Source organism: Ascidia mentula, chromosome 5 (assembly GCF_947561715.1).
Source record: "Ascidia mentula chromosome 5, kaAscMent1.1, whole genome shotgun sequence".
Lineage (NCBI taxonomy): Eukaryota > Metazoa > Chordata > Ascidiacea > Phlebobranchia > Ascidiidae > Ascidia > Ascidia mentula.
In genome coordinates, this window is record NC_138570.1 from 3,966,857 (window position 1) to 3,993,434 (window position 26,578).

The 26,578-nt window shown below is 37.7% G+C and overlaps 3 protein-coding genes across 3 annotated transcripts; 1 reads left to right on the top strand and 2 right to left on the bottom strand.

The window, feature by feature from the left end:
* Nucleotides 1-3,526: 3,526 nt before the first annotated feature.
* Nucleotides 3,527-9,284, bottom strand: LOC145902551 (E3 ubiquitin-protein ligase MIB1-like). Its single transcript, XM_082990569.1, has 16 exons — nt 9,121-9,284; nt 8,904-8,940; nt 8,405-8,500; nt 8,235-8,287; nt 7,921-8,065; nt 7,594-7,771; nt 7,196-7,342; nt 6,888-7,045; nt 6,571-6,698; nt 6,367-6,511; nt 5,461-5,606; nt 5,105-5,246; nt 4,948-5,006; nt 4,727-4,850; nt 4,562-4,665; nt 3,527-4,038 (listed from the first exon to the last, which is right to left on the bottom strand). The coding sequence occupies exons 1-16, from the start codon at nt 9,271-9,273 to the stop codon at nt 3,871-3,873; spliced, it is 1,983 nt and encodes a 660-aa protein (XP_082846695.1). The 5' UTR covers nt 9,274-9,284; the 3' UTR covers nt 3,527-3,870.
* A 956-nt stretch (nt 9,285-10,240) lies between these two features.
* LOC145901980 (uncharacterized) lies at nt 10,241-15,929 on the top strand. Its single transcript, XM_082989811.1, has 16 exons — nt 10,241-10,253; nt 10,755-10,885; nt 11,045-11,078; nt 11,595-11,708; nt 11,807-11,847; nt 11,962-12,106; nt 12,694-12,871; nt 12,955-13,101; nt 13,313-13,470; nt 13,678-13,805; nt 13,863-14,007; nt 14,192-14,365; nt 14,624-14,850; nt 15,230-15,371; nt 15,601-15,653; nt 15,918-15,929. The coding sequence occupies exons 1-16, from the start codon at nt 10,241-10,243 to the stop codon at nt 15,927-15,929; spliced, it is 1,842 nt and encodes a 613-aa protein (XP_082845937.1).
* A 3,252-nt stretch (nt 15,930-19,181) lies between these two features.
* Nucleotides 19,182-26,334, bottom strand: LOC145902553 (E3 ubiquitin-protein ligase MIB2-like). Its single transcript, XM_082990571.1, has 13 exons — nt 24,468-26,334; nt 24,292-24,328; nt 23,965-24,075; nt 22,980-23,032; nt 22,723-22,861; nt 21,742-21,919; nt 21,459-21,605; nt 21,179-21,336; nt 20,820-20,947; nt 20,616-20,760; nt 20,359-20,432; nt 20,160-20,268; nt 19,182-20,093 (listed from the first exon to the last, which is right to left on the bottom strand). The coding sequence occupies exons 1-13, from the start codon at nt 24,606-24,608 to the stop codon at nt 20,026-20,028; spliced, it is 1,488 nt and encodes a 495-aa protein (XP_082846697.1). The 5' UTR covers nt 24,609-26,334; the 3' UTR covers nt 19,182-20,025.
* Nucleotides 26,335-26,578: the final 244 nt, after the last annotated feature.

Consider the following 26,578-nt stretch of genomic DNA (forward strand, 5'->3'; position numbering starts at 1 on the left):
AGTCACTGTCTTCCAAATCCCAAGCCAGTGAAGACTACCGCTTAATAAATGGAAGTGTTTTGCATTAGGTTTCATTAATCCTAAGACGAGTGTCTGTTATATATTTTTTTGTTCGTATATTCACGCCTTCTCAGCAACTGAAGATTATTTTAAAGTGAAACAGCAAATTTTACCTTGTTGTTATCTGTGAAGCTCCTTCCCAAAAATTTAGAGAAAATAGCCTATTTTACACGTGCGTCAATAATTAACCGGTTGTGAAGTGTTTATCTACAGCATATCGTAATTCAATAAATATGTCTCAATATCATATTAGTATGATCTTGCAAATACGCAAACTTTCTAAAAATTATTTGCATACATTTGGGGAGGCTTATAAAATGCTATAAACCAGCTACAAAATGAGGAACTGAAATGTGTGAGGCGTTTTTGATTAATTGTTAGGTATAGGTATCATATTGCCTATAATAGTCTCGAGGCGGAAGTCGCCATACTGTAAAGGCCAAAGGTGCAAACGTCTGGTGACAAATTAGCTTATACGATTTCTATGGTAGTAATGTAGATCGCTTCAACCCTGGTTTCTGTTAACTTATGCAAATAGTAAGAGGTTTGAGGAACGATATTTGCTGCAGTTACGAAAAATATATTTTTTTGCATTGTTGTAGTTTATTACCAACAACAACGAGACGGTGTAACGCACACACAAAGGTAAATTGTGAATGCCTTTGACGACACCAAGGATCTCTTTATAGAAAGGGTCACGTGACACTACCGCGTTGTGGAATCAATCATGCGAAACACCTAATACTTTACCCCTCCCCCAATTTTCTCAAAATTCAAATAGCATTGTGCACACTTTATACAACGCGATACAAATCTAGTCGAACCGGCGTTCTACAAAACGACCAGAACGCGAGAGCAGTTGATGTTGTGTTCCGAAATCTGTCGTAAAAGTCTTGACAATTACATTGAAATGAAGTTAAGTTATGAATGTATACTTCATTGGACATGTACAAATTGAATATAGTTATTCAAAATTTACATCAGTGCAGCCCAACAAATTTATACCCACAGGTATATATAATGTAACAAAATACTATTAATAATCCCGACAGTAGTTCAGTTTAACCACCAATGCTCTGTGTACAACAGTCTTTAATATGACTAAATATGCCTAATGTCAATTCGGCTTAACTTAACAATAAAATGAGGAACTGAAAATTGTGAGGTGTTTGTGATTGATTGTTACGTTTATTGCATTATAATGTCAATAATAGTCTCGGGGCGGAAGTTGCCGTACTATAGAGGCAAAGGGTGCAAACGTTTTGAAAAATAAGGTTTACATTTATCCGACAACGCCTGAAAGTCACTATTGTCTTCCAAATCCCAAGCCATTCAAGACCAAATAGAAGTGCTTTGCATAAGGCATTATTGATCCGAAGTACCTGTCAACTAGGTTTGAAAGAACACATTTTTCGTTGTTAAACTGTTGTCGATGTTATTTTTAGGGTCTAGCAAGGATTGCTCTCTCGTTGCAAATCTGGCTTTTGTCAAGTTATGAATAGTAAGAGGTATCGCTTGTGGAACGATATTTGCTACAATTACGACAAATACATTCATTACGGCAGCAATTTGCTTTTCTTTTTTTGCTTAAAAATGCAATTCTAAAGACGTTTCACGATACAGTTTAGTGGATAATAAACTTTTTTTGATATATTCCAGTATCGTCGCATGAGAGATGGCAAAATAGTTATGTTTATGTTATTTTTACTACATAGAAATTAGCAATTAACCACATGTACAGCACACACAAATTAGTCGATTCTGTTTAGCCCAACTAGAAAACGGGGATCTGAACTTTGTGACGCAGTTGTGATTGACTGTTTTGTTTTGTCAAATTGTACGCAAACTGTTGTTCTCATAGTCACGCCTATTCGCAGAGACGATAGTTCAGTTTACCCACCAATGCTCTGTGTACACAACACTTAGTCTTTAATATGGCTGAATATACCGTATGGCGATTCGGCTTATAAAAGGCTATAAACCAGCTTTAAAATGAGGAACTGAAATGTGTGAGGCGTTTTGATTAATTGTTAGGTATAGGTATCATACTGCCTATAATAGTCTCGAGGCGGAAGTCGCCATACTGTAAAGGCCAAAGGTGCAAACGTCTGGTGACAAATTAGCTTTTACGATTTCTATGGTAGTAATGTAGATCGCTTCAACCCTGGTTTCTGTTAACTTATGCAAATAGTAAGAGGTTTGAGGAACGATATTTGCTGCAGTTACGAAAAATATATTTTTTTGCATTGTTGTGGTTTATTACCAACAACAACGAGACGGTGTAACGCACACACAAAGGTAAATTGTGAATGCCTTTGACGACACCAAGGATCTCTTTATAGAAAGGGTCACGTGACACTACCGCGTTGTGGAATCAATCATGCGAAACACCTTATACTTTACCCCTCCCCCCATTTTCTCAAAATTCAAATAGCATTGTGCACACTTTATACAACGCGATACAAATCTAGTCGAACCGGCGTTCTACAAAACGACCAGAACGCGAGTGCAGTTGATGTTGTGTTTCGAAATCTGTCGTAAAAGTCTTGACAATTACATTGAAATGAAGTTAAGTTATGAATGTATACTTCATTGGACATGTACAAATTGAATATAGTTATTCAAATTTACCATGCATCAGTGCAGCCCAACAAATTTATACCCACTGGTACATATAATGTAACAAAATACTATTAATAATCCCGACAGTAGTTCAGTTTAACCACCAATGCTCTGTGTACAACAGTCTTTAATATGACTAAATATGCCTAATGTCAATTCGGCTTAACTTAACAATAAAATGAGGAACTGAAAATTGTGAGGTGTTTGTGATTGATTGTTACGTTTATTGCATTATAATGTCAATAATAGTCTCGGGGCGGAAGTTGCCGTACTATAGAGGCAAAGGGTGCAAACGTTTTGAAAAATAAGGTTTACATTTATCCGACAACGCCTAAAAGTTACTGTCTTACTAATCCCAAGCTATTCAAGACCAAATAGAAGTGCTTTGTATAAGGCATTATTGATCCGAAGTGCTTGTCAACTAGGTTTGAAAGAACACATTTTTCGTTGTTGAACTGTTGTCGATGTTATTTTTAGGGTCTAGAAAGGATTGCTCTCTTGTTGCAAACCTGGCTTTTGTCAAAAAAAACTCCTCTCATAAGTTTTGATATAGATACAATCTCGTTTCAAGCTCTCAGAAAAACCCAAGAAAAGAGTAGCGACTGAAGCGATGCTGAAAAATACGGCAATTACTGCTGATGACGTAATGAAGCTAAACCCCTGCAAGGCACTTTTAAGTGGCTTGCTTGGCTTCCTTGTATATATTTATCGCGTTATGACATAAAGCGTTGAACTAGGACCCAAATTCAAACATACATTACATTTTCACGTGCGAGCTTATCAAGCTTTATGACTTTTTACCACATATATTGTAAAGAAGTGTGTCAAAATCTTGATTATTTATTTTAACGATTTTTACACTTATTACAGTATATAAACAAAACCGAAGAGCATTGTAATTACACCAACAAAAAACTGCCCACTGTCAATGTTACCGTACGCAGACTAAATATTGATATGTTGGTTCCAAAGCAAATTAGGTACACAAAGCGCCCCATAATGACAAACGTTTTTCAACTGGGATAAAAGCGTTTGAGAAAACATTCCTTAAATAAGCATAGATATGAGAGTGATATGCTCTGGTGCAAAAGTGACGCATATTTATGGGTATAACGCAAAAATATTTATACGCGAAAAAACTATAGGATTTCTGTGTATATACGAATGACCAGTCACACAACGTCTTGCTCAATACAACTTTAGGACGCTCTTGATGCCTTCTCTGCAAATGTGGCACTGCTGCTCAAGACCAGGGCAGCATTCATCACACGAACTATGACCACACGGAGTGAAGGCAACGTTACGTTTTCTGTCCTTGCAAATGGCGCAAGTTTGCGATTCCTTGATCTCCTCAAGCTGAAAGTTCAACGTCGTAATTAATCATATATGATGAAAAACACCCCTTTGTCAATTTTCCTTGGCTGTGTGAACTTGTTTAGCGGTATTTACGTTGCGGAATTTTTGAAAGAGTAAGTACGTGAATATTAAGAGGACTTGATTTACTGCACAAACATTGTTACGCTGAATTTGTTTTGTTAGACATTACTTAGTATTCTGTTTAAAAAAATACAACGATACGAAAGGCCGTTTTTGCCACAGTTACTCAATCTAAACTTCCGCACTTTACATTTCAAAGTGGAATGTGTTTGTGGTCGTGTTATTTAGAATAAAATAAAAATTAAATTACACTTGTATCGTCATTTTCCCTACACCAGAAACGAAACCACTCGCAAATAAGAATACGAAAATACCGGCCCATAATGCAGACAACCTTATATCATGCTTGTTCAATACGTTTTGGCGGTCATCAGAATTTTGACATATTTCGCAAATAGTAAATAAATTGTTGAATAAAAATGAAAAGACCAACAAATAAAACCTTGGTTTTCAACTTTTGTTTTTGCTCTTCACATGGCAACTCTTTCTTGGTGATTTCTGTTCTGCAGTCAAGGCATCTTTTCATCCGGGAGAATAGGCTACAATCTACGAAAATCTCACGTTATACGTCGTAAGAAATGAGTAATGCGCGACATGTTAGCTTTACCCTGACACAAGATTTTATGCCCACAGGGACGGAAAATGACCGTGGAATCCTTCTCTTCGCAGATCCAACAAACTTCAGTAGACGAATATCCGGGTGCCGTCGCTTCCTGATCTTCTACTTCTTCCTGAAATGGACGTAAACATTTTTTTATTTTATTTCACAGGCCTTTTTTGCTTTGCCAAATTTTCTAAATATGAAAGGTATAGCGGCAACAATTTTACCCTGGTGCTTCCACTTTTATCGGTTCCAATTGCCGGGCTCAGTGTATCTCCTTCTTCACCTGTGAGACATACAATTGTATCTGTTTTGTACCTCGGTATTATTAAACAAGCATGTTCATTAGTGATGCAAAGAAAACTTTGCCCACACGATCCAAACCTGGAACCAGTTGCAAAACTTCTTTGTGGTAATAGAAAATAGTATTTTCTAGATTCAATCCCATTCTGTCATCGACTCTGTATTTAACGCTGACAATACCGTCTGGCTTGATCGCACAAACCGTTGCTTTTTTTCCATTCATCTGACGAAAAAACAAATAATCTGTTCAAAAATGTGTGCCGTATGTATGTCAAAGGGAAAAGAAACTATAGGCTCGAGTATATATCTTCAATAGATGTTGGTGCTGATAATTTATCATAACTTAGAGGAATGAATTCGTGTCACTGTTGCATGTCACACAGGTAAAATACTTACAACAAGAAAATTTTCCAAACACAAAACACACACATGCAAACCTTTTCCATTTCGTCGCTCCAGGTATTGGTGTGAGCCACCATAAAGTCCTTCAGGGTGCTCACAGGCAAAGTACATCTCACAACATCTCCTTCCTTGAATTCTTGGCTTCCTGGCGGTGAACTGGGTCCAGGAAGTTCCTTCACACCTACATTTTCGCGGATTTCTTTAGACACTCGTTTGGGTGTTGGCGGATCTGCCAACAGCCAACAAAAATTAAGACATGGCTAAAAATGAACGATGTAGACTTTTTTAAGCAGATCGATTGCTGAGAAAAGCGTATATGAATTCATGCATCATGATTTACTTAAAAAACAATCAACGGCATTCAAATTTAAAGCATAATGCATTACATGAAACAAAAATATTTAATTAATCAGAATTGTTCTTCTGGCACTTAAGTTTCTAAAGTGTTTATTTGAAACCGACGTTTCGTCTGCCATCCGGCGAGACTTCCTCGCAGGGTTATGTCAACAATAATGCATCAAGCGCATAATCACTAAAAACGCAAGAAAAAATGTAAGAAAACACAAGACAAAGGGGGAACGGATAACATTGGCACCGCTTGTATCGTCACGTGACCAGGTGTGTAGCGGGGCGTAACACTTACAACAAGTTGTTGTAAACCGCTGGAAAGTACACACATTGCTCCTTGTCATTCACGCAATGGTTATTCTTGTGAATGTGGAGCGCAAAAATAGCAGTATAAAAATATTTAAATAATGTTCGAACTAAGAACGTTTCCGTGAAAAGATAAAAAGTCATATTTTTTGAGAGACAAGCATTAAAACAGGTCATTTCAAGCGTCGCATTATCTCGTATGTTTTGTTGCATACAAAACAAAACTTGTTCCTCATCCCGACGCAAAAATATTGGTAAATTAAGTCCCACCTAGACTTTCATGATACCTGTTACTTTCTTAAGTACAGCGGGGTTAAACATTGCAATGCATTTATCGTCCCCAAAGTCGATGGCCAAATCCCACCGGTCGTATTTCACCAGAACATCATTATCGGAATCGATGCTGAACACACGTCCGTGTTTGTTCATAAGCTGATAAAACATGTCGGGTAAGATTGGAGAATTTTTGCACATAACGTTTGACTACTTACGACAACCATATGATTTTGCCACCCCCCGTGACCTTTCTGCATTCGCTTCATTTGCGTGGGATGAAATTTGATTTCTACTATGTCTCCGATGTCGAAAGGTCGCTCTTTGGTATTTTCTTGAGTCGATCCTACAAAAAAGTATGGATTTTCGAAAAATCGGTAATATACTTGTAAACAATAGAAAGACCTCTGGGAAAAAAATCAATTAATGTATATTATTCTCAATCCCTATGCTTTGTTGTTGAATGGTTTTGTTTCTATATTCACATCATGGGACCGAGAGTGTTACTTCACTTTTTGCTCATTCAAGAACTTACCACAAGGATGCAACAAATCCTTATAATACAAGGGTCCATTGGCGGGAGATACACATTTGAGATCCACCTCGTTGTCACATCCAACCATGTACTTACCCACATTCTGATTACTCCAAATGACGATTGCTGCATCGTAGGCGTGCGGGTCGCGAAAACCTCTGTTAAGAACCGGAAGTGATCACTCTTCAATATTACCAATGCAAAGCCATTCTATTTTTTTATAGTGATGCTTATTCGTAAAACGTAAAATTTGTGTGAGCAAATAATGCACAAAAAATGCATTTCTTTGAAATCAAATATATGGTTACGTGATTTCTATGATTGTTCCTTGTTTTCCTGGTCCACCGTCCTGAGCACTCCAACCCCAATGCATTCCTCTTTGAACCACAGCACCATGAAATAATCCCCGGCTCCGAACACGCGCCGCTATTGTGTCGCGCGGTGGAAGCAACAATCTTAAATTGCCATGGAATAAAAATTGGTAATGGCGACATTTTAAAAAAATGTGTGAATAATTTCTTCTGAGTAAGTTACTAAAACTGTTCCATAATCACAGCCATTTCTAGACAATGTTTGCAGTGGCGCAATAATCTTTGCTGAATATATAGATATATAATACAAATATAAATATATAATACATATATAACCTTAAACTTTAATTTTCTCATACTTATCTGAGTTGACCGTTTGAGTAACCATTACCTACCCTGATGACTCTGGATCATCGAATCTAATGAAACGATGTTTCAAGTCGTGTTTCTTTGCCATAAAACATAGCGTGCAAAGATCGATGTCTTCACAATCGTGGCATTTCCATCTTGCACCGCGCAAACAATCGTCCTTTTCCACGCATCCGTCGCACGATACGTTTTCATGTTTCACCCCTGCAATGCGGACTTGGAAAGTCAGTGTCGTATGACCACTTGCGAATTTATGCTCTAGTCGTGACACCCAAGGTATCGCAGCATGTTGGTGATATAGCAATATTCAAAGAGTGGACAACAAAGTACAGTCCAACATCATAATTTCGTACCTGCTGGTCTGCTGTCCAGTATAAGTAAGTCGCAGCTTCCGTCCATACCGGCCCTGTAAGAGTAGTTTGCTCCACCATCCCACAGCACGTTTACCTTTTCACCCACAATCTTTATCACGGTTCCAACATGTCCTTCACCGCCATCCTTTGGAAGAAAACAATTTTGTAAGGAGCCATGAAAGCAGGACCCTCTTATCGACCTTTTTTACTGTACTAAACCTGCTTTATTGCTCATGCTGGCATATTGCAAATATACGCAATTCTTTTTCTAGCACAAACAACTACTCTAACACGTCAAACCATAAACTTCATACCTGATTGCCCCATTTCCACGAAGCACTTCGCACCACTCTAGCACCGAGCAAATCTGTAAAGTTTCGATAATTATTCTAAAAACGTATTGTAAAAAATAAAATCGTTTTATTTCCGCAAATTGTTTTTTATAATACATGCACATTAGTGTATATTATGTCAAGTGCAGTACATTTTTTGCTCTCGTCTTCGACGTCATCATTTTCGTCATCGTTTTCCAGCATTTCCATGGTGACGTTAAACTCCAGCAAAGAACGTCTAAAATCCTCTGCGATAATTTCAAACAAAATCGATTTTTAAAAACCTTGCAATGCCAACATTCACATTCTGACTAAAGTAAAATTAGTTTGTGTACCAACACAAAGGCATACGTTAGCAATGTTCTCATTCCAAGTAAATTTTGGTTAGCACGAATCATAATCATCAATGATGGGCCTGGTTAGCCCAGGGTCGTGAGTTCAAACCTTCCGAGAGTTTGATTATTTAAATCTTGCTCGGACTTGTCAGGAAAAAGTGGCTGATCCAGCTAGGCTGGGCTGCCAAGCCTGCAAACCTCATCAACTCTGTATGATTCTTATTATTGGTTTATTTATTATAAAATTATACGTCACTACTATGTTTATGTACAAATTTATCAATATATTAAATATTTATATAGGGCTATGGCCTACCAAGAATCTGTCGCTTTATCTCAAGTTCTTGCAAAGTCTGTTGAAATAACGACGAAAGAATTATAGGTAAGTACCGATATCCTATTTGCAAACATTAATAACCTTTCGCAGGGATTTGTCTACAGTTTAGTTTAGGGAAGCAAATGTGTTATTAGTGTACATGATAGAAATACAACACACATGCAACATCAGTTCAATGCAATTTAATGAGATTTACCATTAAAGTCTCTACAGCGCTAGCTTGTAGCTTAGCTTCGCAATCGTCTTCATGCAAAATCTTCACGATATAGCTGGAAAACTTTTGGCCACAATGGTCACATTTAAATTCCTCGGTTTGAGATGGATTCGCATTGCTCTGCGTATTCCCCATATTTAAATCTAATGCCTACTGATAAAAAAGCATTTCTTTCGTTAAATACCAGTTTTCACGCATTGTTTTAGGCGATTATGGAAACTGTGTAAACAAGCACATTCAATAAATTCACTCGATATTTCGCCACAAAAAGTTCTTGACCTTCACACTTACTGTGTAACCTTTCTTTTCATCTCGTCTTATTGTGCGGAATGTTAAATTTTTTAACTGTGAAGAACGTGAATATTTTCAAAAACAGTTCTAGTCATAGCCAATTGCATCAAGGTCTCCATAACCAACAATGGTTTGCATATTCCATGATATAAACATACACCATCTTATACCCAACACGTAGATGGCCGTAAAACATCGTCTGCAGATGGTGATGTTTTTACGGTATGATGATATCATCTGTTTGGGTTCCAACGTAAAAACTAAAATCATTTACAAAGCGCTCGTTGCTCTTTGGCGAAAAAATGTTGGACACCACTGCCTAACACAAATGAACTGCGTCCGTTCTACTAGCTGAAGAGGTTCATCAGTTTATCAATTTATCCACCAATTCTCTGTGTGCACAAAACTTCCCCTTTGATATGGCTTAATATACCTTTTGTCAATTCGGCTTATAAATTCGACAAACCAACTTCAAAATGAGGAACTGAAATCCGTGACGCGTTGTTAGATTTGTTGATTTGTCCGAAAATAGTCGGAAGTGTGCAATCTCTCATGAGAAGTCCTTACTGTGGTTTGAGGTGATTGCAAACTGTGTAAACAAATTTTTTTCAACAAATTTAGTCGATATTTTGCTGTGGTCGGAAGTATCAGTGCAGAATGTGAAGTCATGGATATATACTTCATTGGACATGTACAAATTGTATATAGTCCTTCAAATTGTACCACACATAAGTGTAACCCAACAAATTTATATATGTATATCTATAGTTTAAACACCAATGCTCTGTATGTTCAAAACTTGGTCTTTATTATGACTCAATTTAGTATGTCAGTTTATTATGACTTTATTATTATGGCGTTAATGCCCATTCGGCTTAACTCAGCAATAAAATGAGAAAAAATGAGGAAGTCGTAAGGTGTTTGTGATTGATTGTTGTGTTTGTTGCATTATAATGCCGATAATTGGTCTCCGGGCGGAAGTTGCAGTACTGTATAGGCCAAAGATGCAAACGTTCAGACAAATAAGGATCACAGTTATCTGACAATGCCCTAAAGTCACGGTCTTCCAAATCACAAGCCAATAAAGTCACCTATCCATAAAATGCGGAAGTGTTTTATGTTATACCATGACAAGCCAGGATCGCCCACTGCGCAGTTGTCTGGTTTATAAAAACTTAAGATGAAATCTTGTGCATGTCATTTTACCAGTCACTTTGATCTACTCGTTTAATGCTTATGTAAGGTGTGTTGTAACTGTTACAAAAACTTTCAAAAATACTGTTTTGTTTGGAGACTATAGAATTGTTGGAAACAAACAGAATGAGGGAACCCATCTCCACCTCAAGAGTTTGAATGTGATAAATGTGGCAAAAAATTTCCCAGTATTATCAGGAAGATCATCCACGAGGAAGATTGTGAAGCCAGGCGAAAAGCAAGAGCTGTGGGCGCTCTTTTGGTAAATCTTTCGTAAATTGCATTGAACTGATGTGTCTGTCTTGCCTGGTACGTTTATTGCGTTGGTTTTTAGATGTTAAGACGCACAAAAGTCTCTATTTCTTCCATATCAAATGTGGTAGGGATATTTAGTCTTCATTTTCTTGCGTTGCTTTCGCAGGCTTTGCAAGAACTGGAGAAACGGCGAAAGATGGGTAAGAAACGACAAAAAACATGTTATTGTGTTTGAACATGTAGTTGGGTGTGTTACATCGATTTACACCATTTACATGAATTAATACCAAAAAATAATACAGGCTGTATATTAACCCATCACCTCCCAGTGCGACTGGCTGCGATCCTACGACAGATGGTGATTCTTCGTGAGGAAATCACCTTTACATGGGCGCTTGACTCGATAACCTTTATGGTTTTATCGGTGCTCATGCCATTTTATATCTTTGTATATTGTTCATACGCGTAGTTGCTTTTTTTCGCAAAATAAACATGATTTGATTATTAAGTTTGAGTGTTCCTATGACGATAACATTGTGGTAAACGGTAAAAACCTATGAAGAGCAGTAACGCTATTACCGAAAGGGCACCAGCCCCCTACCTGTGTCTTGTCAGGCCGCACTAATAATGCATCTGTTATACCAAACTAAATTATTATATTGCTAAAAGATGATTAAATATATTTATACCGAGATCTAACTATCTTGCTGACGCAGACGAACTGAAACGTCTTTTCCTTGCATTCAACATCACCATGGACATGCTCAAAGACGATGACGCAGATAATAACAGCGAAGACGACAGAAAAAAAAGTAAAGTACTAAGCAATGGTTTATTGTTTTATACTTATTTAACATGACTTTACGGGAAGTTAACTGTGTTGTTTTCACAAAACAGCGACACACTGAAATTTTGTAGATTTGCTGAGCGAGAGTAGTGCGGAGTGACACTTGGAAATGGAGCAATCAGGTTTGGAGTTTTATGTTTTAGCGTGTGACAGTTGAACTGTCGAACTTCGGTCTGATATTTCAATATGTACTTGATTCAATGATTGATTTTTCAATACACACTTTGCCTAACCAGGATGGTGGCGAAGGAAATGTTGGAACAGTTATACAGATGGATATAATAGGTGTGAAAGTTGTGTTGGATAATGGAGACATCAACCATTACAGGACAGGAATTGATGGAGGTTACGACTTACTTATACTGGATAGCAGACCAGCAGGTATACAGAAAATACAGCAAGTTATTGTATAGATGCACGTGACAAATTCTTGAGTATCTTTTGATTTGTCAGTAAGACTTGCTGTGGGATTACGGAACGGTTTTACAAAAAGAGAACTAGATTTTCCCACACTTACCACACTTGATCGATGCTTGTATAATTAACTTACCACTTACACAAGTGGTTTCCTAAACTGTGGGCACAAAAGAAATTTCAATGGGCCGCAGAGCTATTTGAACAGATGATGCTATTTTACAAAATTAGGTCTACTACGTGAACAAGTCATTATCAAACATATCGATCAATTTTGTTGAGTCGCGAAAGATTGTAAAATGCCCTTTCCCGTGTTTTAAAAAAAAAAAATTTCAGTCGTATACCAAAAAACTGCGGGGACCAGAGATTTACACTGTCAAAATTTTTCTGCCCAAGTTACAATGTACAAAGTTACGATCAAGCACCAATAGACAACTTTGTATACAGACGACAACCACTGGTATTTTGGGCGTAAAAAACGTTGTCTTCATGCATGAAAGACCTTCAATACGCACAGCCAAATTGTGTTTATTTAAGTTAACCCACGGTTGCAGGGGTGAAACACGAAAACGTTTCGTGCGACGGATGCGTGGTGAAGGACGATTGCCTGCGCGGGGCAAGATGGAAATGTCACGATTGTGAAGACTTCGATCTTTGCACGACATGCTTTATGGCAAAGAAACACGACTTGAAACATCGTTTCATTAGATTTGATACTCCAGAGTCATCAGGGTAAGAAACGTTAAAACTCTCGTATAAACTAATAGGGAATCATTGTTTACCAATATCCATCTCATTGGAACTTTTTTTGGAAGATTGCTGCTTCCACCGCGTGACACAATATCAGTGCTAATTCAGAGCCGGGGATTATTTCCTGGTGCTGTGGTTCAAAGAGGAATGCATTGGGGTTGGAGAAATCAGGACGGTGGAGCTGGAAAACAAGGAACAATTCTGGACATCAGGTTCGTCCAGATTACGTATTTGTTTTTGTTTAAAGTTGCAGGACCCAACTTAGAAACGAATCCTAGTTATGCTTCGGTAGTAAATAGTTAACGGAAGATTTTTTACTCGCAGCTTCTTAAATAAGTTCTAGCAGGGTAGGATATGAGTGTACAATGGGTTTGAATCGAACGTATCAATATTTACTCACCTTACTCGTCATGACGTGAACAGAGGTTTTCGTGACAAACACGCCCACGATGCAGCTGCTGTCAAGTGGAGTAATGGTTTTGCAAGCAAGTACATGGTGGGATATGACCACCAGGTGGATCTCAAATGTGTTTCTCCAGCCAACGGACCCTTGTATTACAAGAAGTTTTTGCATTTGTGTGGTAAGTTCTTAAATTTACAACGGTGCACTTCGAAGAGCATGATACCACACGACAGAAAATGCATCGGTGGTAGTAAATTACAAGTGCATTGCGGTCTGAATTAAAGGATATTTTTAGCGGAAATACTACATGTATTATTGATGTATTCGATCGTTAGTACAGTTTTTTCTCTGTTTGCGATTAAAATTGTAAATAACTTTTTGTTAGGATCCCCGAAAGAAAAAACAGAAGAGCAACCTTTCAAATTCGGCGACAAAGTAGAAATTAAATTCAATCCCACGCAAATGAAGCAGATGCAGAAAGGCCACGGGGGGTGGCAACATCATATGGTTATCGTAAGTAGTTAACACTTCGTTGGAAAAAACACTCCAATCTTCACCATGATTTATAAGCTTATGAACAAACGCGGACGAGTGGAAAAAATTGATTCCGACAACGACGTTTGGGTAAAATATGAGCGGGAGGAATTGGGCACAGATATTGTGGGTGATGGTTGCATTGGAGTTTTTAATCCCGCCGCATTGAAGAAAGCAACAGGTATGTCAACTTTTATGAAAGACCAGGTTTTATTTCACTGTTTTTTACTTCGTCGATATAATAAAATCCAGACATAATTAGACCTGATTCTTTTAAGTATGTAATAGCCTATTTATGTGCTTGGCAAACACATAGTTTTTATCTATAAATAGGATTTGAAATGTAAAATGCCTTCCACTTGCAGAGACAACAACGTCGACATTGCAACAAGCCAGCACCACAGTTCCAAGCAATCCCGAACTGGAACCTTCCACTTCCAGAGAGCCAGAACCATTCACGGCAACATCATCTCAACAACCATCGGCCCAAGTTGTGGCCAAACCCCAACTAAAAGATTTACAAGTGTCTTCGCAAAAAGGTATTCCGCTTGGTCCACTGTAAACGTGTTATTTATATGGCGTTTAATGGTCCACTATGATACTGTGACGAAACTTGTTGCCCAACATATCCTGTATTCAAGCTAACCATCGATTTATAAGACAAAACATCAGTCCCATGTGCATAAATAGCGTAGCCGCCAACAATATTTATATGCAGTTTTGCGCAGTTCTTTTGTAATGAATTTTTGTGAATGTACAACAAACAAGAATTTTTGAGGCATTTTGACGATTTGCAGTTTTGCCGTCGACACCCAAACAAATGTCGAAAGCAGGCTACAAAAAATCAGCTAAAGCTGATGCGGGAGAGTGTAGCAGTGGCTCTTCAGCGTCATCATCTGCGGGCCCGTCATCAGACACACATACGTTCAAACCAGGAGATGTTGTGAAAGTCATCTTGCCAGCAGACATCCTAAAAGATATTATGGTGGGCCTCACAGATTGCTGGAGCGACGAAATGGCAAAGGTTTGTATGTGTGTTTTTGTACTCGAACGACACTCCAACTGCTACGATTTGAATCAGGTCATAACTAAACAACAACCAGATGTCCAGACCATACCTCGCATTAATCAAATGTGTATTGTTATATTTACAGCTCGACAGAAAGGCGATCAATGTATTTGTCATTAGTTTGTTTTCCTAGATTTTTTTCCAGATTAAGGTTTTAAATTGCAGTGATAACAAACAGAAAATAGAACTTTTTTATATTGCTGTCCTTTACCGTTTTGTTGTCCTAAAGTTAATATAGGTAACACCTGACATACGATGTGCGAAACATCCGAAAAACGTACATGAGCGATTCTACTACATTGAATTGTCTTTTCATGAGTACCTTTTCCGGCAGATGATTGGAAAATCGGGAACCGTCCAAGCCATCAAGCCAGACAATCTCGTCCGTGTTGAATACAGTGTCGATGATACGATGGAACTAAATCTGAAAAACGTTTTTTTCAATTACCACCGAGAGGTTTTAGTGCTGGTTCCAGGTTCGGAGACATTACGTTACAGAAAGTTACAGAAACAGAGTGTTGAACTGTGCAGAGCGTCGTAAAAATTCTTTGACTAAAAATAACTGTATATAAGACTGGTAACTTCCTTGCAAGTTAAATTTTTACTTCATTTTGTTCATCTAAACTTAACAGAAAGCTTAACTAAAACGGATTGTGCCAAAACGTGACTAATTATATTATTTCTCATACGTTTAATGTTACACAGGTGAAAAAGGTGTTGGACACAAAACCGCTATTGAGGCCTCTCCACACTCCAAGGTAAAATTGTCATTTAAAATTTGTCATTTTAAGAAACTTGGCTAACATGAAAGAACTTGGTTAAAACTTTATAATTTCGCGTCACCTTCATGGAAAAACGAAGCCATTCGATGACTCAGAACAAAATTGTCGCATATGCGACGACAAGGCTCCCGAGGTCATTTTCCGTCCATGTGGGCATAAAATCTTGTGCCAAGGTAAAACCAACATTTTATGACAAAAATAAAATACTAAACTTAGTTCAGCATCTTGATGTTTTTATAGAATGTGGCCTAAACTGTAAGTTGAAAAGATGTCTTTTGTGTCGACAAAGTATCAACAAAAAAGAATTTCCCCTTGAAGAGGAAACAGAAAAATTGAAAAAAGAGGTTGTTGTTTGTTTCTAATTTCGTTACAATAGAGATTTTTTTTACGATTATTACGCAAAGTTGTTTAACTTTTTAATAGAAATATATCGTCAAAAAAAATTACTCAAAATTTGTGGGCTATATATTCTTTAAAGACAAAAGTTTGTCCTTGCGATTTTTCATTTTCATTTTCAGCGCAATGTTGTGTTGTGAGGAACATAAAACACACTCAATATCTATAAAAAAATTTTCCAAGCACACAAAACTAAAACAATGAAGAATTACTTACTCAGACACCAAATTTTTCATGGAATTGTGTTTGCCCGGCGTAGTGGTAATCATCACCATATACTTTCAGCTGGAAGAGATGAAGGAATTGCAAACTTGCGCCATTTGAAAGGACAGAATACGTAACCTTGTCTTCACTCCGTGCGGTCATGGATCTTGTGGTGAATGCTACCCTTGTCTTGACAAGTGTCACATCTGCAGACAAGCCATTAGCAGCGCCCAAATACAATATTGATCGAGACGTAATTGTAACCACTTGTATACATACTGACACTCCTAGTCGCCTAAATATAAATAAATTTTGTTAAATATTTTTGTATTTTAAATATTTACTCCACTGAATATTATTCCCCAGCTGTATAGCAACAATTTGTTTTGACATACTGTAACTTAATTTTCGTTAGCATACTTGCAATCTTTGCGGCATGTGTGAATCTCATTTTTCGTTGTATGACATAACTTTTGCCCGTGTATCACCAAGCAGAGCTGTAAATATACCCTTCATATGTATGCAAAAGATGTTTACGAAGTTTGCGTTATTGCAAGATCATACCAATACGGCGTTGAGGCATGTTTATTGAAGTACTAAGCTGTAGAAAAACACACGTGGAAAAACAGGCTTTTTCCTCTTATGAATTTTTTTGGGAGGAGCTTTACAGATAACAACAAGTTAAAAGTTGCTGTTTCAACATAAAATGATCTTCACTTGCTAAGTAGGCGTGAATATACGAACAACAGTTTGCGTGGCAAAAGCAATTTGCTCCCACAATCAATATATATGTAGTAATAGCAGAAAATAATGTTCCTCAAGGGATACCTCTTACGTTTCATAACGACAGACAGGTTAAATCCTTGATGGACTTCGTAAATTATCATGGCCAATAGTTTATCTCCGAATATTGTATTCTGGCGAACCTGGTGTGCAGGCACTCGTCCTGGAGGTGTAACAAAACCTAATGCAAAACACATCCATTTAATAAGTGGTAGTCTTTAATGCCTTGCGATTTGGAAGGCAGTGTCTTTTGACTTTAAGGCGTTGTCAGATTACTGCGATCCTCATTTGTCTGAAAGTTTGTACCTTTGGCATTAACAATACGGGAACTTTCGTCTTGATTTAATTATCTGCAGTATAACACAACAAACGTAACAACCAATCACAAACACTTTGCAACTTCCTCATTTTGAAGCTGTTTTATAGCATTTCGAATCGACTTTAAAGTACTAATTGTTGTAGATGTGTCGCAAAGTTCAATTCTGCGATGTTTGTTTCGTTCATACGCGAAACCGGCTATTACAAGGTAACGGTCGACACATGCGATGGATTCTAGAACAACATGAACTGCTTTCGCGTTTTGGTCGTTTTGTAAAACGCCCGTTCGCCCAGATTTGCTATCGCATGATGTTGACGTGTGTCCATTGCATTTTTTTTTAATTTTAGGAAAATGTGTTTCGCATGATTGATTGCACAACGAGCTAGTGTCACGTGACCCTTTCTTGGTGAATCTTGGTGCAGTTAAGGGCATTCAGATTTTACAGTTGTGTGTGCGTTAGAACGGTTTGTTTAAGTTAGTACCAAACTACAACAATGCAACCAAAAACAGCAGTTTTTGTGACAAAATCCATTTGCTGTCATAATAAATTCATCGTAATTGGAGCAAAATCGTTCCACATCAGATACTTCTTACTACTTGCCATACTGTAAAGGCCAAATGTACAAACTTCATGAGACAAATTAGCTTTTTACGATTCTGCGTAAAGTAGTAATGTGTTGCTTCAACCCTGGTTTCTGTTAAGTTATGAATAGTAAGAGGTATCGGTGGTGGAACGATATTTTCTGCAATTACGATATGTACATTTTTTGTGGCAGTAAGTTGCTTTTTTTTCTGTAAAATGCAACTATAAATACGTTTCTGGATTCGGTACCGTGAATAATAAACTTTTTTATTTTATTTCAGTCTCATCGCATGAGAGGTTGCAAAATGTTTGTGTTGTTTTTACTACATAGGAATCACTTTACTCAGAACGAGGTTTGCTTCGTATCCGTGTATGTTCTTTTTGGAGAAATATATATGTCACAATATTATAATAAAAACATCAGCAAGCCATGTTGGGAAAAACAATAAAGAAAGAAATTTCAAATATGCATAAATTTGACACAAGTTGGAAACAACAATCAAGGAAGTCTTGCACTTTCTGAAGAAATGGATTATTGGGCAGGTAATTGGAAATATCAGTCAAGTGCCCCACGCATATGCCAAGAAGAAAAACTAATAGGGACCTTAAACAGGATATCCTGGGTTCGAACTCGATGTGCCAAAAAGTCCTTTGTTTGAAAGTTGACAGTGGTCCATAATAATAAAAACGGTGAAAAAAAAATAGATTAGGATTAAGATACACACATGCCGCAGAGTTTGCAAGTATATCAAAACAAATGGTTACGTTTCAGCTTAAGAATAATATTCGGCCGAGTAAATGTTACATACTAATCTTACAAAAATTCTCAACGGCAACTCTGCAGGAGTTTGTGTCTATATACTAGTTATTACAATAGGTCTCGCTCAATATTCTTTTTAGACTCCCGGGGGCTTGTCGGCATATGCGACACTTGTCAAGACAAGCGAAACGTTGAGATGTATAGGGCAGTCTTGTTGTAATAATTTTGCATTGTTTTAGTGATGTACTCAAGCTCTCAGAAATTTAAAGAAGATAGTAGTATGGGACTGAAGCAACGCTGATAAACACGGCAATTACTGCTAATGATCTAATAAAGTAAGCCGTGCAAGAAACCTTAAATTTGCTTGGTAACATTAATCTAGGAACCAAACTTAAACATACATTCCCTTGCCTTGTATGTGCTTCTCAAACTTTCAAATGACATTTACCAAAACTTTATTACGAAATATGCAAATCAAAATCTTAATGATCTATTTTCACGATTTTTGCACTTGTTACAAAATATATACAGAACCGAATTGGATTGTAATTCTACCAACAATTAACATTTTGATATCTGACAATGTTCTCGGGCGCAAACTGGATATTAGTAAGACGTTTCCATATCAAATTAGGTATGCAAAGCGCCGATTATTACAAACGTCACATTGACAATAAAGCTGTTTCACATGGAAAAAATCATTCGAAAAAAAAGAGAGAGATATTCTCGGTGGCATTAGTTACGTACATTTATAAAGATGCAATACAAAAATTCTGTATGTACAAATTATGCATGATCAGTCACAACGGCTTGCTCAATATAATTTTTGATCGTTCGTAATGGTTTTTCTGCAAATGTAACACTAATCAAGAGAAGTGTAGCATTCATCACCGCAAGGAATAAAGGCATGGTTACGTTGATTGTCTTTGTAAATGGAGCAAAATTGTCTTGGTGCCGAAAGTCCGAAGTATATGTAGTACTTATACGTTACTTATAAGTAATTACATAAACTGGCTGTAGTGGATTCTTTTTACATAATAAAACGTAGTAGGCTGAATTTTTAAAAACGTAATAGGCTGAATTTAAACGTAATAGGCTGAATTTTATCTTACTGGATATGTAGTGGCATTCTGTTGAAACAAGTTCGACACAATATAGGTAAGGTAGTGAATATTTTAGTCGCTTTACTGATGATAAAATAAACGGTAAACCGCCTATCGTTATTTATAAACAAAACCTCATCATAAGAAACAAAAGCATTAGTAAATAATAAGTTGTGTTTTAATTGTTTTCCTTCCTCTTTCTAGGGCAAGTCTTTGTCTGTAATTATTATGCTGCACGAAAGACACCTTTCCATTTTGAGGCCACAATCTATGAAAAACTCATGTTATATTTTGACAAATGTGTATGATTTGATGCGCGACATGTTGGCTTTACCTTCACACAAGATTTTGTGACCACAAGGACGGAAAATGACCGCGGAAACCTTTTCTTCACATATCCGACATAACTCATTGGGCGATTCATCGGATTGTTCCGATCCCCCCTTAAAGTTGGGTGAATATTATTTTATGGAAGTAAACAATTTTCACAATGTCGAATTTGCTTACGACAAGATAAATCAAGTGAGTTTTACCTCGTTGCTGCTACTGCTGGCTTCCGTGGCTGTGCCTGCAGAGCTTGTCTGTTGCGATGTCGACGGTGTAGAACCTTCATGTAGAACACTTGTTGTAAAAAGCCTAAACCTATATTATTGTTTCTAACTTAAACGGTAAAAAGTACATGTATATAAAACAATCATTTCATACGCTGATTATATTCGCCACTTATGTGTTAAACTTCACCCATACGAGAAGACACACTAAACGTCATCCCCAGTCTTGTGGCATTTACCTGTTACTTTCTTCAGTGTGGAAGGATTGAAAACCAAAGTGCGGTGGATCTCTCCAATGTCAACAAGCAAATCCTCTCGCTCATATTTTACCCAAACGTCGTTGTCGGAATCGATTCTGTCGACACGTCCATGTTTGTTCATAAACTGATAAAACATGCTTGGTAAGATTGCAGTGTTTTTCAACCTATGATGTAACTACTTACAATAACCTTATGATGATGCCAACCCCCGTGACCTCTCTGCATTCGCTTCATTTGCGTGGGATGGAATTTAATTTCGACTTTGTCTCCCACTTCGAAAGGTCGCTCCTTGGTATTTTCCTGTGGGGCTCCTACAAACATGTAGATATATGTAAATTTTCGTTGAATGGGGTCCACTAAAATTACACCACACGTTTACATTGCGAATAAATAGTTGCGCTTGTTTTAGAAATGTTTTTACACCTGCTTAAGTGTGACCTTTGTTATATCATTTCTACTGGTTAGCTGTTATGGTGTTGTGGTATGTTTTAGCATCTTGCAACTAATAGTCAAATCTTTGCTATTGACGCCCAACCGCTTACCGACAGGACGCAGAAACTTCTTGTAATACAAGGGCCCGTTGGCTGGAGAAACACATTTGAGATCCACCTGGTGGTCACATCCAATCCTGTAGTTTCCCGCAACTCCTTTATTCCACTTGACAACAGCTGCATCGTGGGCGTGCGAGTCACAAAAACCTCTGTTCACATCGTGTAGTGAATAAATATGGACAGGTAGAGAATACATTACTTGTTAACGTGTTGAGAAAGTAATCGTTTTTTTTAGACATTTGTACAAAAGAAATGAATAATATTGACGAACCTGATGTCCAGAATTGTTCCTTGTTTTCCAGCTCCACCGTCCATATCTCCCCAAAACCAATGCATTCCTCTTTGAACCACAGCACCATGAAATAATCCCCGGCTCTGAATACGCGCCGCTATTGTGTCACGCGGTGGAAGTAGCAGTCTAAGAAAATACGAAATTTCCCTCTTGGTGTAACATACTAAGGTGATACAGACGGTAGTAGCAATCTTACAACAAAATTCACATGGGATAAACACAGGTAAATACTAATTGAGGATAAAAATTAAAGCTTGCCTACCCTGACGACTCTGGAGTATCGAATCTGATGAAACGATGTTTTAAATCGTGTTTCTTTGCCATAAAGCATGGCGTGCAAAGATCGAAGTCTTCACAATCGTGACATTTCCATCTTACACCGCGCAGGCAATCGTCCTTTTCCACGCATCCGTCACATGTAACGTGTTCATGTTTCACCCCTGCAAGTGTGGATTAACGTAATTAAAACCTTTCGTTGCTAATGCTGCAATGTAGGTATAAAAATAACACAAAAAAATAATACACCAATAAAGAGTAAAACTACTTTTGGTTCTAAGCTGGCCCATCCCAAATCATAAATGGCGCGAGAATACATATTACGTGTGAATAAAATATGCTATGTTATGCCAGAAGAGCCTTATTTGTATCCGTTCGCTACAAGCTAAACCTGCTTATCCATATTTCAGCGTTGCATATGTATTGTACGTACAATACATAAAGTTGTTTGTTTTGCAAGTGGTTCATTCGTGTTTAATACGTAACGCCACAAGGATAACCAATACATAATTACCGCGAACCATTTTAAGTTATTTACCATGGGCAATCTAATTCTGATAGAACAGAAGAGTTTGCGAAACCTTTTTGCTAGCGACCCCATTCATTGCATTAAAATTTTCCTACTCTTGTTCGAAAGTCGTATAATTTAAAAACAGTAATTTTCATTCATTGTAGGCCGTATCGGTCTAGTGACACTGAACAGTAGTTTTGTGGTCTATATGTTTTGTTTTCTTAAAAACACGAGCTTTTGCGAGTCCCTCCCGCTTCATAGATGTAAATTTAGCCGTGCGACCCCCCACAGAGTCGCGACCCCCCAGTTTGGGAATCACTGTGATGGTTAAATGTTCTCCTTTCATAAGATAACAATATTTGAAGCGACAGCAGCATAGAGCAGTCCTAATTCTGCGTCATTTGTGGGCATGTGCAATATAAATTATGGAATTAATTCAAAATCATAATTTTGAACCTGCTGGTCTGCTATCCAGTATAAGTAAGTTGTAGCTTCCGTCGGTATTGTAGGTGTTGCTGGCTCCATTATCCCACACAACTTTCACACCCACTCTCATGATCTCAATAACTGTTCCAACATTTCCTTCGCCACCGTCCTGTTTAGGCAAACATATTTATTTTTAGTCCATATATTTTTTGGATGTGCAGTAAATTATCAGACCAGAATTCCCTCCACTGTGACCAAAATAATCATAAACGTTAAAGTTACCAAACCTGATCGTTCCATTTCCAAGAGTCGCTTCGCACTACTCTCGCTCCTAGCAGATCTAAAAAATAATGAGCTTGAAAACACATTAAAAGATTTGTAAAGAAATGCTTTATGTTTCTGTTCTGCTAATGTTCAAGTGGGTTCGAATCCCACTGTTGACACCACCACGTATTGTTGTAAACTAGCGGAAAGAGATTACCACGGTGCACAATCGACGTCTGTTTACTCGAGGACTAAACTTCTTGCCACAAAATGGTTCGACCGCAAAGTAATTATACCGAAATATTCCACCAAATGTAGCATCTAAACCTTTTGTTATGCTTGGCCGTTTGGTCAGCAAAGTCGTCTGATAGTCACACCAGCTGCACTGATGAGACCTTTTAGGTCGAAACAGTGGCCATCTGTCTGCAGCTTATACACAATTCATATTATTGGCTCCACATTGCTTATCTTGTCTTATTTGGCCGAACTCCCTGTATTTTAATATTTTATACGTCACACGTCATTTAGCGCAATTGACTTAAGATTCATGGCAATAATTGGGAAGTTATCATGCCATCAAGTTTGCCTTTTGTAGTTAATTGCATGGTCACACATATAGGCATTAACGTTGATCATACACCAGAAGTTGGCAAAAAGGGCGTTCTGCAAGCACTTAAGGTGAACTTGAATGTTTACACTCCGACATTCGCATTACATGTGCAGTATGTTTACATTAGCACACAAAATTGCCAAGTTCGCAAGTTTGAGCAAATAATACACAACAAACCAGCCTTTCACGCTTTTTGAAAGAAACACTCCATATATACCCACAATGCATTTTGCCAAGTGGGGCAAGTATTTGTCTAGGTTTTTTTAACCAAGACGAAATTTTTGCCAGTGTTTGTGCTCCATGTTATGAGTTTTAAACGTGCAGAGTCACTACATTATGTACTGGCAAACCTTTTTGGATACAAAACACATGGATAATAATTCTGTTAAAAACTGTACATTTTTTTCCGTCGTCTTCACCGCCATCATCTGCGTCATCTTCTCGGAGCATGTCCATGGTGATGTTGTATTTAAGGAAATGACGTTTCAGTTCCTTTGCTACAGCAAGATCGATTAGAACCCGACTTTAGTTAATTAGGACTCACTTTAACTATTTGTTGACGTGAGTTCCCCTTTTGATAAAGCACCGTTAAAGCTAATTTTTTGCATGTTTACAAAACGACACGATTTATAGAAATGCATTTTTGGTTTACAAACGTTAATTGACACGAAAAGCAATTGAAATGAAAGTTTGTTTTGGCGATTTGAAGTTGACCTAATTCTTACCCACATTTTGTCTTCTCTCTATGTCTTGATGAAAGGCCTGCCAAAATAATGTAGAAAAACTAACCATAAAAAAAAAAAAACCTTCCTCATTTTTAATCACATCACTAATAACTATCGTGAGTTGGACTTTTTTACGCAGCAGTTCGACCAAAACCAAACGAGACGAAAGTTTTTACCAATAGAGGGTCAACTGCTCTGGCTTTACAATCTTCCTCGTGGAGGATCTTTCCGATATTGTTGGAAAATTTTTCACCACAATTTTCACATTCAAACTCCTCTGTCGAAGATGGGTTCTCCGTGCTCTGATTGTTCTCCATGTTGAGACTTAATCCATGTGCCTCTCAACAAAAGAATATTTGCAACAGTACAAAAGGATATTTTAAACCAAACTGACAAAAAAGTCTGTTACAAGAAATTAGACACTGTCGCCTGTTTTGATCCCTTCCCTCCAGAACCAGTTCTCGCGTAAATATCCAACTCATTATATAAAAAACAAAGACCATCAGTATAAAGCCAAACACCAAACCCCAAACAGTCGCTACGTGCCTGGCTTCCAAATGAGGAACTGAAATTGGTGACGTTGTGTTTGGCTCGGACGTCCTGTTAAGCTCTATAAATTATAATAACCCAGAGATGAATTAACGATAAGGTGCAAGCGGATAATATTCTTAATAAACCTTTTCGGGTATTTGCAATTTTTCTTGGCGCATTACATTTCAAACTTTTGCCGAAACACCTTAATACCCAACCCACGTTTAGACAAAAAAGGATCACAGTTTTCCGACAACGCCTAAAGGTCACTGTCTTCCAAATCCCAAGCCATTCAAGACCAAATAGAAAAACTTTGCATATGGTATTATTGATCCTAAGACGAGTGCCCGTCCACCAGGTTTGACAGGATACATTTTTCGGAGGTAAACTGTTGTCCATGTTATTTTCAAGGTCTAACAAAGAATTCGACTGCTCTCTAGTTACAAACATGGCTTCTGTTAAGTTATAAATACAAAGAGGTATCGCATGTCTAACGATATTTGCTAACGATATATACATTGATTATCAGCAAATTGCTTTTGTCACGCAAACTGTTGTTCTTCTGGTCACGCCTTATCGCAGGAACTGAACAACCATTTACAGCGAAACAGCAAATTTTAACATGCTGTATCTGTAAAGCTGCTCCCAAAAAAACTCAGAAAAAATAGCTTAGTTTTTCACCAACTAACCTGTTATTAAGTGTTTATTTACAGCGTATGGTTGTGCAATAAACGTGCCTCACTGCTGTATATGTATGATGTTGCAAATGCACAAACTTCTTAAACATCATTTCCATACATATGGGGGATCATTTAAAGTTTTGCTTGGTAGCCCCACGAGCATACACTATGCTATACTATGAAGCGTGGAAACAATACAATACTCCGGTTGATATGACCACACGGAGTGAGAGGGTTTTTGTATTGATGCTGCGGTGAAAGGGTTTTTGTATTGAGGCCGCGGTGAAAGGGTTTTTGTATTGAGGCTGCGGTGAAAGGGTTTATGTATTGATGTGGAAGGTCATAGCGTGAATTTCCAAGACAAAAATTTACATTGACGATTTTAATACTTTAACTGAAGGAAGTCTGAATGTTGCTAACCCGATTCAAAAGTTTTCACAGGATACAAGCCAACTGTTTCTTGTCTTTTTTTGTCTTTGGTACCTCCGTTCACTTCTATCGATAACTGTAAACCTGAAATCACCTATCGCTAAATTCCACGTCAAGATTCCGCACAATAAATTCTAGCTGGCAAAGGAATAAAAGTATACAACAGTGTTACTTCACCTGGCTCTAACAGTTTCGGTAGCTCACAAAAGACAAAGGCCACCCACCAGTAAACATCGAAACATCAAACCCCAAACAGTCGCTACAGTAGTTCAGCTATAACACAAAGGCGCAATTTGTCGCGCCTGCTTTGCCTGGCTTTAAAATGAGGAACTGAAATTGGTTGCGCGTTTGTGTTTGGTTGCCTGTTTTATTCCCTTCCCTCCAGAACCAGTTCTCGCGTAAATATCCAACTCATTATATAAAAACAAAGACCATCAGTATAAAGCCAAACACCAAACCCCAAACAATCGCTTTGTGCCTGGCTTCCAAATGAGGAACTGAAATTGGTGACGCGTTTGTGTTTGGCTCAGACGTCCTGTTAAGTTAACTTTTCCAAAACAATACACCATGACCGGTAACGTTTTGTATCACGCACATAAACCGTTCGTAAAAAAAGTTTTCCAAAATAGTAAGTAGGGAGACAATCC

What these genes read in the sequence shown, in the direction of transcription:
- LOC145902551 (XM_082990569.1), bottom strand. Translation starts at nt 9,273, where the DNA reads ATGGGGAATACGCAGAGCAATGCGAATCCATCTCAAACCGAGGAATTT. An exon ending in ACTGGACAGCAGACCAGCAG is followed by an intron (nt 7,772 to 7,920) that starts GTACGAAATTAT and finishes TCCGCATTGCAG; the next exon opens with GGGTGAAACATGAAAACGTA. An exon ending in GGAGCGACGAAATGGAAAAG is followed by an intron (nt 5,247 to 5,460) that starts GTTTGCATGTGT and finishes TTTTTTCGTCAG; the next exon opens with ATGAATGGAAAAAAAGCAAC.
- LOC145901980 (XM_082989811.1), top strand. An exon ending in ACTGGATAGCAGACCAGCAG is followed by an intron (nt 12,107 to 12,693) that starts GTATACAGAAAA and finishes CCACGGTTGCAG; the next exon opens with GGGTGAAACACGAAAACGTT. An exon ending in ACAAGTGTCTTCGCAAAAAG is followed by an intron (nt 14,366 to 14,623) that starts GTATTCCGCTTG and finishes GACGATTTGCAG; the next exon opens with TTTTGCCGTCGACACCCAAA.
- LOC145902553 (XM_082990571.1), bottom strand. Translation starts at nt 24,608, where the DNA reads ATGGAGAACAATCAGAGCACGGAGAACCCATCTTCGACAGAGGAGTTT. An exon ending in GATACTCCAGAGTCGTCAGG is followed by an intron (nt 21,606 to 21,741) that starts GTAGGCAAGCTT and finishes GTATTTTCTTAG; the next exon opens with ACTGCTACTTCCACCGCGTG. An exon ending in CCAGCAGTAGCAGCAACGAG is followed by an intron (nt 20,269 to 20,358) that starts GTAAAACTCACT and finishes CCCAACTTTAAG; the next exon opens with GGGGGATCGGAACAATCCGA.